This window comes from Anolis carolinensis, chromosome 1 (genome assembly GCF_035594765.1).
Source record: "Anolis carolinensis isolate JA03-04 chromosome 1, rAnoCar3.1.pri, whole genome shotgun sequence".
NCBI lineage: Eukaryota > Metazoa > Chordata > Lepidosauria > Squamata > Dactyloidae > Anolis > Anolis carolinensis.
The window spans coordinates 178,235,577-178,251,481 of NC_085841.1; the positions used below are offsets into that span (position 1 = coordinate 178,235,577).

General features: G+C 40.3%; 1 protein-coding gene across 1 annotated transcript in view; it reads right to left on the reverse strand.

Moving 5' to 3' along the window:
• Positions 1-15,905, reverse strand: part of LOC100565481 (aldehyde oxidase 1-like) — a 60,474-nt gene that overhangs the window by 16,812 nt on the left and 27,757 nt on the right. The window contains 9 exon segments of the mRNA NM_001293248.1: positions 457-648; positions 2,511-2,597; positions 3,820-3,907; positions 7,094-7,227; positions 8,564-8,688; positions 9,522-9,618; positions 10,073-10,195; positions 14,213-14,339; positions 14,670-14,839. Coding sequence (NP_001280177.1) covers positions 457-648; positions 2,511-2,597; positions 3,820-3,907; positions 7,094-7,227; positions 8,564-8,688; positions 9,522-9,618; positions 10,073-10,195; positions 14,213-14,339; positions 14,670-14,839 — 1,143 coding nt within the window.

The following is a 15,905-nucleotide window of genomic DNA, read 5'->3' on the forward strand; positions in this document are numbered from 1 at the left end:
TTCTCTCATTGCAATGGTGTAGTAACAGTGAGACTGCGGATCATATTATAGTTCTTGGGGGCCACTGGTGGTTCAAAGACGACAGGTTGGAAACCACTGCTCTACAAGATAGTTTTAATTAAAAATCTCAAGTTACCTTCCACTAAGGAAAGTACTAATCTCTTACACATCTTCTATGACTGGGCTTCAGGAAAATTAGTATTACCAAGCCTGTGACATCTTTTTGGCCAGACTCTTCTTTTATCTCAGGTCTTCAAAATGTGACCCTTTGGAGATCGTTCTCTCTTTCTCCACAGGTCTCTTCCTCCTGATAATGCATAGGATTTCACTCTGGAGCCCATGCCGAGCTTTCATGCTTCCACACCATGTCCATGAAATTCCTTTTCAAGGCAGTACGTCTTTCTTATTTGCACATATTATTTTCAGAATCACATTTTCCCCGTTTCCCTACAATACCTGCTCTGGTGGTAAACCACATCTGGCTGCCACACGCGTTATCCAGCTCTCAGTAACCAATCCAGATTGTGGGAAACCAAAGCCTCGGAAGGCGCCATTGCTTGGCTTGTTTGTCTTGCAGGCACGGGACGAAAACCGGAAATTTGGTATCTTGTAAGCATTCTCAATTTTTAGCAGCGCCATCTCTGTAACCTTGATTATGGAAACATAAAAAGCTAATCCGTCCTCAAATCATAGGATTGATTTAAAGTTGTATTTGTCTTATATATGATGGGAAATGGGACAGATGGGAGAGGTAATACTGTACAATTATTATTATGCCTTTTGTGAGGGTACGATGAGTAGAAATGAAAATGGAGAGGAAAGAAACAAAAGGACTGGACAGATGGAAATGTGCAGCAGAATTAGTGTCAAGACTGGTATTAAGACTTTGATTATGAGTGCTGTTATCAATCAAGTAAGTTCTGACCCTGGGAAAAAAATAAGAATTTGACTACAAGTCTATATTGCCCAAACCCTTTATACTAAGCAAATTTTGGGAGTTTTCAACATTTCGACTAAGAATGTGATACAGTAGAGTCCCACTTATCCAAACCTCGCTTATCCAAGTTTCTGGATTATCCAAGCCATTTTTGCAGTCAATGTTTTCAATATATCATGATATTTTGGTGCTAAATTCATAAATACAGTAATTACAACATAACGTTACTGCATATTGAACTACTTTTTCTGTCAAATTTGTTGTTTAACATGATGTTTTGGTGCTTAATTTGTCAAATCATAACCTAATTTGATGTTTAATAGGCTTTTCCTTAATCCCTCCTTATTATCCAAGATATTCGCTTATCCAAGCTTCTGCCGGCTTGTTTAGCTTGGATAAGTGAGACTCTACTGTATTAATGCTCTTAACAAAATCCTAATGCTTGAGACAAGTAACCAGAATGCTTGAGACAAGTAACCAGTTCAACTAGCTATATTCCAGTGTTAACTACACCCTTCCTTGCACATTCACCTGTATGTATAGGGAAGACAACCACAAGATCTGCATGCCTGCATCTGACCATCTTATGTATCTAGTGCATATTTTGAGACTTAATATAAATTTACACACATAGTTGTATTAACTTCTGTACAGGTCATTATTGCTTCAAAGTTCAAGAAACTCCTTATCCACTAAGTAAAAAAGAGCTCTCTCTTTGCATGTATGTGTGTTTATGGCACCGCTGGCTGAGAAACTGATCACTTGAACAACTCTTTTTACATAACAATAGTATCCCAACCACATTCTGGCTCAGGCCACACCTGGAATACTGTGTCCAATTCTGGGCACCGCAATTGAAGGGAAATGTTGACAAGCTGTTGACAAGCTGGAAAGTGTCCAGAGGACGATGACTAAAATGATGAAGGGTCTGGAAAACAAGCCCTATGAGGAACGGCTTAAAGAGCTGGGCATGTTTACCCTGCAGAAAAGAAGACTGAGAGGAGACATGATGAGAGCTGTGTATAAATATGTGAGGGGAAGTCATAGGGAGGAGGGAGCAAGCTTGTTTTCTGCTGCCCTAGAGACTAGGATGCAGAACAACTCCTTCAAACTGCAGGAAAGGAGATTTCACTTGAACATTAGGAAGAACTTCCTCACTGTGAGGGCTGTTTGGCAGTGGAACTCTCTGCCCCGGACTGTGGTGGAGGCTCCTTCTTTGAAGACTTTTAAGCAGAGGCTGGCTGGCCATCTCTCGGGGGTGCTTTTAATGCAATTTTCATGCTTCTTGGCAGGGGGTTGGACTGGATGGCCCACAAGGTATCCTAGGATTCTAGGATTCTAAGGTTCTATATATCTATCTGGCACATATGTCTAAGAGCCTTTTGACATGTTTTATTATTGCTACTAGTTTTGCATTTGAATATCAAAGTGTTGGAATGTTGTCACTTTTAGCAACAGTTTCTGGAATTCCCCCCTTCTTCCACGCCTACATCCCTCAAATCATGGCTACTGTATTCATAACAATGTTGCTTTTTGGCTCCTTTTCCACATGGTGCAACCTGAAAACACTTACCATAATTGATTCATCAGGGGTGCATCCTCCATCAAAATATCCATCGAAGTCTAAGGCCAGTATTTTGCCATTATTCATGAAGCCAACCTGAATCGGATGCGTTGAAATACAGGTCACTTTTGAGTACTTATTTAAAAGTGTCACTGACATTTAGATGAAGAGGATATACATCTTTTAAACAACAACAATATGCAATGGTAAAAAAGAAACAAAAGAGAGCACAAAGATAACATGGGTTCAGAATATATTTTATAGACTATGAATTAAGGTGTCGGGGAGAGTGGGGGAATATGTGACTTTAAAAAGGTCTGCCCTAATGATCTTCCTTGACACCACCAGTGACACTCCACACAAGAGCCTGGAAGCTCCTTCTCAGTGTACCATGATGGGGTTGTGTTGTACTGTTTGGAAAGAATATGGAATAAATAAAGAAATGGTTTCTGGCTAGATCAAAACATTCAGTGGGATGTGATTAAGTAGATAAGAAATATGGAAGTGTTATATGAACACTGCAACGAGAAACATTTATGCTTGGGCATGGAAAGAATCAGACATCCTGATGCAAGAAAAACATTGAGGAAGACATGTGAATAAATTGAGATGAGCAATTTGACAATTTTGATCAAGGAGAAAGCTGTGATTAAATTTTCGTTGTATTTTGTAATGTTTCAGAAAGCCACAGTCAGCTTTCAGTTCATCAATTCTTGGCCCAGATCTATACCACCCTATAATCCAGTATCTGGTCCCAGATTATCTTCTTTGACCTGGATTGTATGAGTCTACACTGCCATATAATCAGGTTCAAAGCAGATAATCTGGGTAGACCCAGTTTTGGTCTTTTGGATAAGATCTCTTCTTCGCCTTTGGGCTTAATCAAGTGTGTGCAGTTGATTGCTTTCAGAGTGAATGAAACTCATCAGAAGAAAACACTCAAAGCAACCATGGGCTGAATTGTAATGCTTCTACACTGACATCTTGAAGTTCTAAACTAATCTGATTAGTCATTTCACAAAGAAGCAATGCTTTTTTTACAGGATATTGCATTCCATTCTCCCTTCCACTGTTTTCTTATCACTTCTAAAAGGTCAGATGGCATTCTGAACTTATTTACTCCTCATTCGGTTATGCCTAGTATTTTCTTCCCCTCTTTTTAAAGTTTTTTTTTTCCAGTATTGTTTAGCTTCACTTTTCTGCAATCATGCACATACTGTAAGTGTCAGTTCACAACTGATGCCACACACATTTTGCCATGCACTTTTCAACTGAGCTCACAAATTAAAGCAAGAATAATTTTGGTCATGTTGCTTACCTTATATTTGCCAATGAGTGGGTGTCGCCCTCCAGTGGTTAACATGTCCGTACCTCTATCTAAAATGCAACGAACAGCTTGGCCTGTTCTAAAGCAAAAAGAAGACAAAAGGTTTCCCCTGTAATGACTAAAGGAATTTTCCATTAGGTAACAAAGGGGTCTGTTTCACTCCATGATGAAATTTAAGTGGCTTCCATAACACTTACGTTGTTGTAGTGTGCTTTCACTTTGTTACTGATTTATCAAGCCATTGAAGTTTTCTTGGTCAAATTTGTTCAAGGAATGTTTGCCATTACTTTACCCTGAGGTTGTTCCACATTGACCCATAAAGTGGGCCCAATCTGGTATAATAGATGTTGGATCAGGCTTACTTTGTGGCCCGACAAGGACTTCCTAATCTGCCTTGGCAGCAGCAGAAACTCCCCACTGTCCAATCACACTGAACATGGTTCAGTGCAAATAGGCAGGGGCCTTATCTGCCACGCCATCTCCCCTATGTCATGGCTAGCTACAGCCACAACACAGACACCTACCTTACTCTCAAAGGTCTTATTGATCTCCTGGCTGGTCTCATGACTAGTGAAGGTGGCTGGGGAAAAGGAAGAGGAGAATTACTAACCACAATATGACAGCCATCTCATGTCCCCAGGCTGCCTGAGCCCAGGGAGTGTGGGATGGCTGTTGAGACAGCTGAAGTCGGTTCAGCTTGGGACCAGGCCAGCTGTCTTGACTAGCCCTAACCTGGGGGAGAACCCAGCTCCTGCTTCTTTTAGCATTGCTTTTTTAAAAATTGAGCCAACATTTTTTAAACTACAGGCAGTCCCCAAGTTACAAACATCTGACTTACAGTTAAGAACTGGGGTGAGACAACAAGAAACGAGAGAAATCTATCCTTAGGAAGGGGAATACACTCCTGAAAGAGTTAACCTGAGGAAAAGCGGTCTCCACTGAAGCTTTGTTTCCACAAGTCAAATTTTTCAAAATGACCCACAGTTAAGAACTGGGGTGAGACAACAAGAAACGAGAGAAATCTATCCTTAGGAAGGGGAATACACTCCTGAAAGAGTTAACCTGAGGAAAAGCGGTCTCCACTGAAGCTTTGTTTCCACAAGTCAAATTTTTCAAAATCCCATTATTACAGGAACAGAAAGTGAGGTGAAATTTTCTGAACAGGGTTACAGATAGCAAAGGAAACACCACAGAGGTGTTAACCCTTCCCTATGTGATCCAAAGCTCTCTCTCTCTCTCTCTCTCTCTCTCTCTCTCTCTCTCTCTCTCTCTCTCTCTCTCTCTCTCTCTCTCTCTATATATATATATATATATATATATATATATATATATATCTAGGGGGGCCTGATGGCACAATGTGTTAAAGCGCTGAGCTACTGAACTTGCGGACCAAAAGGTCCCAGGTTCAAATCCCAGGAGCGGAATGAGCGCCCGCTGTTAGCCCCAGCTCCTGACAACCTAGCAGTTTGAAAACATGCAAATGTGAGTAGATCAATGAGTAAAGCTCCGGCGGGAAGATAACGGCGCTCCATGCAGTCATGCCGGCCACATGACCTGGAGATATCTATGGACAACGCCGGCTCTTCGGCTTAGAAATGGAGATGAGCACCAACACCCCAGAGTCGTTCACGACTGGACTTAACGTCAGGGGAAACCTTTACCTTTTATCTCTATCTCTATCTATATAATAAAAGTCAGTGTTTGTATTATGTGGGTATGTATGTGTGTATAAAAGTCAGTGTTTGTATGTATGTGGGTATGTATGTGGGTATGTGGGCATGTGGCAGCTTTCTGATTGGCTCCCGCTTTCACAGGCCACTGTGACCGCCAGGAATGACTTGACACACTTGACACACTTAACCCACATGACGTACTTTGCATCCTGATGCCGTTTGGGGGAAGATGGACAATGGATGATGGGATTTACAGTACTTTCCATCGCTTCAGCTCCCACAGATCACTGCAATGCCCACTAGTGACAAAACTGGCCTAAACTTGGCACACAGACCCCTTTTATGTCCTGGTGCAGATTGGGGGATGATGTACCATGGATGATGGGATTTGCAGTACCTACACTGACCTTCTGAGACCACTGCAACTGCCACAAATGTGACAACTGAACCAAACTTGACACACATATCCCAAATGACACACTTCACATATTGCAGCACTTTGGGGCAGGATGGACCAAGGATTATGAGATATGAAGTGCTTTCAAACACTTTGTCTCCAACAAACCTCTGTTACTTTAATTAATGACGGGTCAGGACCAAATTTAGCACGCATACCCCTCATGACCCACTTTACATCCTGGTGCAGTTTGGAGGAGGACATGCCAAGGATAATGGGACTTACAGTACCTTCACTCACTTCCAGAGACCACTGCGACCCCCACCAATGACTGATCAAGATCAAACTTGGCACACAGAGCCCCGATGACCCACTCTACACCCTGGTGCGGTTTGGAGGAGGATGGACCATGGACAATGGGACTTGCAATACCTCCACTCACTTCCTGAGAGCATTGCAACCCTCACCAATGACTGATCAAAACCAAACTTCCACCATAGAGCCCCCATGACCTACTCTACATCCTGATGCTGTCTGGAGGGATATGGACCATGGACGATAGGACTTGCATATGGGAGATGTAGTTCATCTGCACCCACTGAACCCAGCTGATATTGGATTTAGACTAAACTTGGAACACAGTCAAACAATGCCTTTCTTAAATGACCCGGGCACTGCCGGGTCCCTAAGATAGTGTGTGTGTGTGTGTGTGTGTGTGTGTGTGTGTGTATATGTATATATATATGTGATAAAGGTAAAGGTTTTCCCCTGACATTAAATCTAGTCATGTCCGACTCTGGGATTTGGTGCTCATCTCCATTTCTAAGCTGAAGAGCTGACATTGTCCATAGATGCCTCCAAGGTCATGTGTCCGGCATGACTGCATGGAGTGCCGTTACCTTCCCACCGGACCAGGACCTATTGATCTACTCACATTTGCATGTTTTTGAACTGCTAGGTTGGCAAAAGCTGGGGCTAACAGTGGGAGCTCACCCCACTCCCTGGATTTGAACCGTCAAGCTTTCGGTCAGAAGGTTCAATAGCTCAGCAATTTAACCCATTGTGCCACCATGGGCTTCCATATATATATGTTGGATTTGCACTGTAAAAAATGTATGTGTTCCAACTTGGGCACTTTCCAGTTTGGGCACTTGGTCTCTAAAAGGTTCGCTATCATGGGTATATACCCACTTACTTGTTGGCAGCCACTGCTGTAATGCATGCCAGCACACTGGTTTTCATCAGTTTTCCACCAAAGGCTCCTCCAATCCGTTTCACATGGCACATGATTCTATTGCTTGGCACTCCTAAACAAGAAGCTACCATTTCCTGCATAAAAATCAAATATTTCATTATATTATCACAATTTAAAGTGCATTGACCTGTCTCATATATGCTGCAACATATCATTTTTTAACAGTCGGGGGAAAGCCCTTTCAGAATTCACAAACGTGCAGAAGTCCATTATACAAAATTTGTTCCATCTCCACTCCTCCTGCTGCCCAGTTTTACAAAACCTGAACACAAAGAGACCAACATTGGCCTGGTTCACAGCTCATTCTTTTGGACACTATCTTACAGTGCCAAATAGGCACATTTACTAAAGAGTAACGCAGACAGCCGAATAAAGATCCTTAAATACCTCCTATGTGCTCAATCATCAGCACTGGCAGCCAATCGATTTTTTTTTTAAATAAGAAGCCTAGTATTAGTTATTTACTTACTTTATTTATATCTGCCTTTCTCAACCCCAAAGGGGATTCAAGGCTACTTACATATAGGCAACAATTCAATGCTTTAAAAACAATATACAATTAAAATAAACATTTAAAATTTAAATACATTAAAACATTTTAAAAAATTACAATCACAATTTAAAACCACGCTATCCACAATCATAATCCAGGCCATTCCAGATTGCACATAATTCCAATTCAAACTATTGCACTGTAATTGTACTGCTGAGGTTTGATTTTTACAGAACCTCCAGTAGAAAGATATGCCCAAGTATGATGGGACACTATTAAGAATGTACCAGCCATGTTACAATTTGATTCTATCAGATTTTTTTTTCCTTTTAGGAGCAACTTGAGAAACTGCAAGTTGCTTCTGGTGTGAGAGAATTGACCGTCTGTAAGGGCGTGGCCCAGGGGTTAGGGTTAGGGTTTGATGTTTTTACCATCCTTGTGGGAGGCTTCTCTCATGTCCCCGCAAGGGGAACTGGAGTTGACAGAGGGAGCTCATCCTCGCTCTCCCCAGGTTGGATTCAAACCAGCAACGTTCAGGTCAGTAACCCAACCTTGAAGTCAGCAGTCCTGTCGGCACAAAAGTTTCACCCACTGCGCCACCAGGGGTTTTATCGGATATCTCTCATGTAAGAGATTGTGACTAACCAGCCATCTCCTAGTTACCTTTGCGGTCTCAAGTAATGGGAGAAGCCCTGGATCATGTTGGATGCCCCATTCTACCAGTTCATTTCCAAAGAGAAGATGTGATGAACTGAGTCTTTAAAAAGGGAGAAACTCCAAAATCCAGCTCACTAGCAATAACTTTATCAGTATAGAAATACTCCCTGTTTTTTTTACCCCGTTGACTTCATTAGTAAATTTTGGGCTTTTATAACAGAAAGAAATGTGCCATCAATGATTCAAAATGCCCTCCTAACCTGAACATGTGCTGGATACTGGGAAGACACATACACATCCATTTCTTTATCCTCTCCTTTTGGCACAGCAAGAATACTCTGGGTTTCCATGTAAAAGTGCTCTTGTCCCCCAACATGGATCTCACCTGTTTCAAGGAGAGGACATCTCAGAATGAGTTTCTTCCAAAATGAGGAGGCATGGTGTGAGGAAGACATATAAGATTACATGCAACCCTTACATGAAGTTGCATTTGGCTCTTTCGTAGTAGCACAGACATTATATGTACTCTTGAATATCTACGATGAAAATCCAAGCCAAATCAAAAGGTTCCAACAAGGGGATAACAAAGTTTATAGTCTATGAATTGGCCCTCTGCTAAAAAAAGTTTGAGGATCCCTGCTCAAGAGGACACAGGGGATTTCTGAATAAAATGGGGGGGGGGGGATTGGGGAAATAGGGATGTTGAAGATTAGTAGGAAAGTGCACTTAATGTTTATCACCAGTAAGTATAATAATGGACAACTATTAACTACTCACAGACAGTACATAACACATCCAAGAGATCCATTTGGTTAAATATCAACATGTTAAGATCCGAAATTAAAATATAAAGAATGGCTTTTTAAACAGTATACAGTGAATCAAATATGTTTATTGATCAAAATAATTATGTCCCATCCTCAGGGCAGCAAGTGAAAATAATTGAAGCAAGTTAAAAATTAAAATGATAGGCTTTTTAATAATAAAACTTTTATACAAATACAAGCAATGCTTACAACTGGAACAACTTTTAACATACTTTTTCTATTTTAACATTTTAATAGAGGAGGAAGAACTAGCTTGTGATGTACAATTGTGACTTGGCAGTGTAGATGGGGCCTCAGACTGCCTGCAAATTGTACAATACCCACACAGTGCTGGGATGCACATTCCTCAGTCCAGGTAAGGAAGAAATTGAACCAGTCGTCTGCAACTTACCTTCAAGAATATGATCAGCTTTTTTAAATGCTTCATCCACATTTCCTTGTGTTAATTTCCGTTGTGGTTCAAAGAATGAATTGTGCTTTATTCCATCCTGCAGTGGCAGAAGACACTTTTAAGTACTTTAACATCCACATATTCTCTTCTTTTAAAAATAAAATGAACAATATGAACGGCCCATTGGGGAAACCTGTGACATTCAGACTAGTATAAATTCAGTTATAACATATGCATATTTAAAGCTTAGTATGTGATACACTAAAACTGGAATGTTGGTTTCAATGGAACTCCAGTGAGAATCAGACCCTTTGAATTAACTGAGTTATGGAGTGACTGAGGCCCCTTCCACATAGCTGTATAAAATCAACATGGAACTGGATTATATGGCAGTGTGGGCTCAGATAATCCAGTTCAAAGCAGAAATTGTGGATTATCCAACTTGATATTCTGGGTTATATTGCTGTATGGAAGGGGCCTGATAAATCCATTAACATTTTAGTCATATTGAAACAGCTTAAAACACAAAAAAGGAGCAAGCCCTTCTTCACCTCTATAGTCAGGATGACAGGCTCTTGTGGTTCATATTCTATCTTCACTTTTGCAGCTGCACGTTTAGCATGAACGTCTGAATCGGCAACTACTGCACAGACAATTTGGCCCACACAAGTCACCTGAAAAATGTGGGAAATGAATGGCATGCATCTTGAGTTAGATTTCTTGCATAGAAAACTGGGAAAGTGCATTCTCTACAAATACATACATACACAGATGTATTTCTCTCTCTACCTCTTTTTCTTTTCATTCAAACACAAGCACTCACTCACACTACTGTAATTTTTCTAAAGGGTTATCCTGCTTTCCTGCACACTTACACAAATCTGCAAATTAATTCCAGACTTATTTATAGAAACGTGAGTTGTCATGCTCCCTCTCTATTCTGCCTTGGTCAGGCCACACCTGGAATACTGTGTCCAATTCTGGGCACCGCAGTTGAAGGGAGATGTTGACAAGCTGGAATGTATCCAGAGGAGGGTGACTAAAATGATCAAAGGTCTGGAGAACAAACCCTATGAGGAGCGGCTTAAAGAACTGGGCATGTTTAGCCTGCAGAAGAGAAGGCTGAGAGGAGACATGATAGCCATGTATAAATATGTGAGGGGAAGTCATAGGGAGAAGGGAGCAGGCTTGTTTTCTGCTGCCCTGCAGACTAGGACGCGGAACAATGGCTTCAAACTACAGGAAAGGAGATTCCACCTGAACATCAGGAAGAACTTCCTCGCAGTGAGAGCTGTTCGGCAGTGGAACTCTCTCCCCTGGACTGTGGTGGAGGCTCCTTCTTTGGAGGCTTTTAAGCAGAGGCTGGATGGCCATCTGTCGGGGGTGCTATGAATGCGATTTCCTGCTTTTGGCAGGGGGTTGGACTGGATGGCACATGAGGTCTCTTCCAACTCTACTATTCTATGATTCTAGATGTTGTTGGCCCTGATTGTTTCCTGTCCCAACAAAGGATTCTGCCAGGCAGGAAGCAGCCAGGCCTTGAAGCTGCAAGGCCATTCAGTGCTAATCTAGGTGGCCAATGGCAACATTCACACTTGCCTCAAACAGACAAGAGTTCTTTCTCCCACCCTAGACTTTCCACAGATATATAAACCTCACTTGCCTAGAGAAGGACAGGCGGAGAGATCTTCAGCCTTCTCTGCTGAAGGGGTTCCTAAGACCATCAGAAACATGTGTTTTCTGATGGTCTTTGGTGACCCCTCTGCCACCCCCCACCCTTGTGACCCTCCTAGGGGTCCTGACCCCCAGATTGAGAAATGCTGCACTAGAATATATTTTGCTGAAATGGTCCAATGATCTGAAAGGAAAATTTTCTCCTCTGTATTTTATATTTTCCCCTAAGTATTTCAATGCTACTGTGAAAAGTGCTGTTTAATATATTGATGTGCTATAACAGGGGTCCTCAAACTTTTAAAGTGGAGGGCCGGTTCATGGTCCCTCAGATTGCTGAGGGGTCAAATCATCATTTGAAAAAAAAATACTAACAAATTCCTATGAACACTGCACATGTCTTATCTGTAGTACAAAAAACCCCCCAACAACAATCATTTATTTATTTATTTATTTGCTACATTTATACTCCACCCTCTCTCACCCCGAAGGGGACTCAGAGCAGCTTACAAGTTGTATGTACATAAATATATTATATTATTAGCATAGCACAATATTAGCATTATATATTACTATATTGTACTATACCAATATACCATATTATTAATAGTAATATTACATTTAATATATAATATATAATTAATATTGTTATATTATACAATATTATTACATTGTATTATTATTATTAGCCGCCCTGAGTCCCCTACTGGGTGAGAAGGGCAGGGTAGAAATACTGTAATAAATAAATAAATATGTATTATATTGTATTAAATTATAATATACACAATATATTATCTTATTACCATAGCACAATATTAGTAAATGAATGAACAATACAATATTTAAAATTAAAAACAATTTTAACCAACATAAACCTATCAGAATTTCAATGGGAAGTTTGAGCCTGCTTCTGTCCAATGAGATAGTCAAGTTAAGTAGGATTGTTGTTGTGTGCCTTCAAGTAATTTCAGACTTTGGGTATGCCTAAGTCTAAAACTGAGGGCAGGGGCCAGGTAAATGACCTTGGAGGGCCGCATCCGGCCCCCGGGCCTTAGTTTGGGGACCCCTGTGCTATAGCCTCAGGGAGGGAGGGAGGGAGGGAGGGGAGGGGAAGGGAAGGGAAGGGAAGGGAAGGGAAAAAGAAAGAAAGAAAGAAAGAAAGAAAGAAAGAAAGAAAGAAAGAAAGAAAGAAAGAAAGAAAGAAAGATAGATGGGTGGGCAGAGGGATACCATTTTGTTCCAATATGTCTAGGAATGGGGAAAAAATAAAGCTGAGGAAAAAATATTGCAGCCAATGCTGAGAATCACCAAAAAATAGGACAACTGCTCTGGAACTACAAAAACATTGTTTAGATGCTAAAATAAATAAATAACAAGTATTGCAACTTGACAACACATTTGTTCTGCCTGGAGGAGCCTAATATAATCTTCCTGTCAATGCACAACTGATATGTAACACTATGTATCACAATTTATGTTCCCGGGTTATAAATATCATTTCCTAATTGGTTCTGTCATAAAAACACGGAAGAAGTTTATTCAGTTGCAACAACTTTGTTGCAACATCCTGCAGAACATTTTGCTCTAGTTTTTCAATGAATATCTCACAGAGTCTCAACCAATTCAACATAGTTTGTGGCAGCCATAAAATCAAGTTTCTGGAGTAAAACAACTATTTTCAAAGTAAGTACTGCACAACTAAACAGGAATAACACTTTCAAACCAGTTAGAGAAACATTTTTTATATTTTGTTACAATGCAACTTGACAACAGACTACTGGCTGTACTAAAACATGCAATGCAAATTGTGAGGTGCGTATAGCTGACTGGTGTAACTTTTTACCACAGTTACTGTTCTTAGTTCTGCATTATGCTCAGGAGTAAGTTCATGAAGATACAATAGGGTTATTACTAACCCTATTTTTCTCTAGACTGGCAAAATCTTGCAGTCTGATATTCTGCACATAGTTTCTCCAGGGTCATGCAGTTTTTGCCTGCAAGAAAACCATATGCCAAAATATGTATGATCCCAAGATGGCTAAATTGTTTTGGCATTTCAGACAAAAGTAAAAATCTCACAACATCTTTCCTTTCATGGTAGTCAACTCAAAACACAATATGACAAATTAAAGAATCAACAGGGGACTGAGCTTTTACAACACTCCTCATCAGTTGTCAGTAGATGCCTCCAAGGTCATGTGGCCAACATGACTGCATGGAGTGCTGTTACCTTCCCACTGAAGCGGTACCTATTGATCTATTCACATTTGCATGTTTTTGAACAGATAGGTTGGCAGAAGTTGGGGCTAACAGTGGGAGCTCACCCTGCTCACCAAATTCAAACTGCTGACCTTTTGGACAGCAAGTTCTGCAGCTCAGCGGTTTAAGCTTCTGTGCCATCTGGGGCTAAGACCTTCCAAATTGACAACTCCCATGATTCCAAAGCCTTTGGTCAGGGTAGTTAAAGTAGTGTCAAACTGCACAAGTTCTACAGTGTAGATACACCCTCACTCAGTTTTTTAAGTGCCTCCAAAGCCAAATTAAAAATACATTATAAAAGGGTAAGAGTGTCAGAGAGGAAGGGATAGTTTATACAGTAGAATCTCACTTATCCAAGTCTCGCTTATCCAAGCCTCTGGATTATCCAAGCCATTTTTGTAGTCAATGTTTTCAATATTTTGTGATATTTTGGTGCTAAATTCGTAAATACAGTAATTACAACATAACATTACTACATATTGAACTACTTTTTCTGTCAAATTTGTTGTATAACATGATGTTTTGGTGCTTAATTTGTAAAATCATAACCTAATTTGATGTTTAATAGGCTTTTCCTTAATCCCTCCTTATTATCCAAGACATTCGCTTATCCAAGCTTCTGCCGGCCCGTTTAGCTTGGATAAGTCAGACTCTACTGTAGTAAAACCTTGAGCATTAGTATACATTCTGTGAATTTACATCAATTTCTGTTTAAATTAATAACAAAAATATGGAAGTGTAAATAATAAGCAAAAGCTTACTTTTTCTCTGGCAAATATAATATCTGGGACATTGTGGTCGTAAAATTCATTTTGGCCTGGGACATTCTGAACAGAGATGATATCAACTACGCCTGATATCTTGAGGGCTTCAGAAACATCTATTGACCTGGGAAAGCAATATAAACCGGTTAACTTTCATACAGTGCTTGATATATTCCCTTTTCACAACTGACAATGTTTGTTTTTTGTGGCTGTATCAAAAAGTTATGAATTGTACAAAGTATAATTACAAAGCAGGATGTTCTTTTGATTCTTTCCTACAGTTAGCTAACATAGCCCGTTATGTTTCCCACAGCCTCACGTTCTTCATCATTCAGCCTGGACATACTCAACAGAAAAAAATTCTGGCAAAAATAGTCAGAAAAAGAAACTTTCTGTTTCACCACAACCACCACTAGAAATCTAGAAAAAAGGTGTTCTGTAAAGCCATACATACACAATATTCGCATGGGCTTTAGCACTGGTTACTAGAGCCAAGAAAAGTTCTCCATCTATGGTACGAATGTCATCACAATACACAGCTTCCCCTGTGGCATGTTTAATACCAGCTTGGTGCATCATCGGATGTCCCACTGGATCTTGGGCAGATTGCCCTGGCTCCACATCCTTTTCAGTTAAAGGAAAACAACACACACAAAACAAAAACAAATTAAGAGAGTCTGATGGATTTATTCTGGGTTTTTTTTTAAATGCAAGTTTCCTCCAATTTCTTGCTGCTGAAAATAATTTTAGTCTTCACCCTCCCATTTGGCAATTGATATGTCTCCCTGAAAACACCGTATTATCTTGAATATAGCTGATTTCATCCAATTTTTGAAGCTAACCAAGACTCATTATTGCAGTGGTTCTCAACCTGGGGGTCCCTGGGTGTTTTGGCCTACAATTCCCAGAAATGCCAGCCAGTTTACCAGCTGTTAGGATTTCTGGGCATTGAAGGCCAAAACATTTGGGACCCACAGGTTGAGAACCACTGCATTTTTGGACCTATTGAAGGCAAAATGGGCTGCGGGTGTAATTTTCTAGGACCTCAGCTCTCTGGAAAGCAATGAAAAGACTGAGGTACTTAAGTCCGGCGCTTAAGGCCCATTTTTTATCTATATTCCTGAAAAATCTGAAATGAGCTACCAACATTGTTGTTCCCCTACAACAATTCGGAATCAAATTTTATACACTATTTTCTGGCCCAATCTATACTGCCATATACTGCAGCTTCATAATGCAGCTGAACTGCATTGAATTATGAGTCTACATTGCCATACTGTGTTTCCCCGAAAATAAGACAGTGTCTTATATTAATTTTTGCTCCCAAAGATGCGCTAGGTCTTATTTTCAGGGGATGTCTTATTTTTCCATGAAGAAGAATTCACATTTATTGTTGAACAAAAACATGAACATTTATTATATACTGTACAGTAGTTGTCATCACAAACCAGCATAACCAGACAAACTGTGAATCCTATCAAGAATTTCTTGTTACTACCAATATTTCCATGTACAACACTCTATGGTACGTACATTTACCGATCCTGCATGCTCTAGTGTTCTGTTCGGCAGGCATGCTTCCAAACAAAAACTTTGCTAGGTCTTACTTTCAGGGGAGGCCTTATATTTAGCAATTCAGCAAAACCTCTACTAGGTCTTATTTTCTGGGGATGTCTTATTTTAGGGGAAA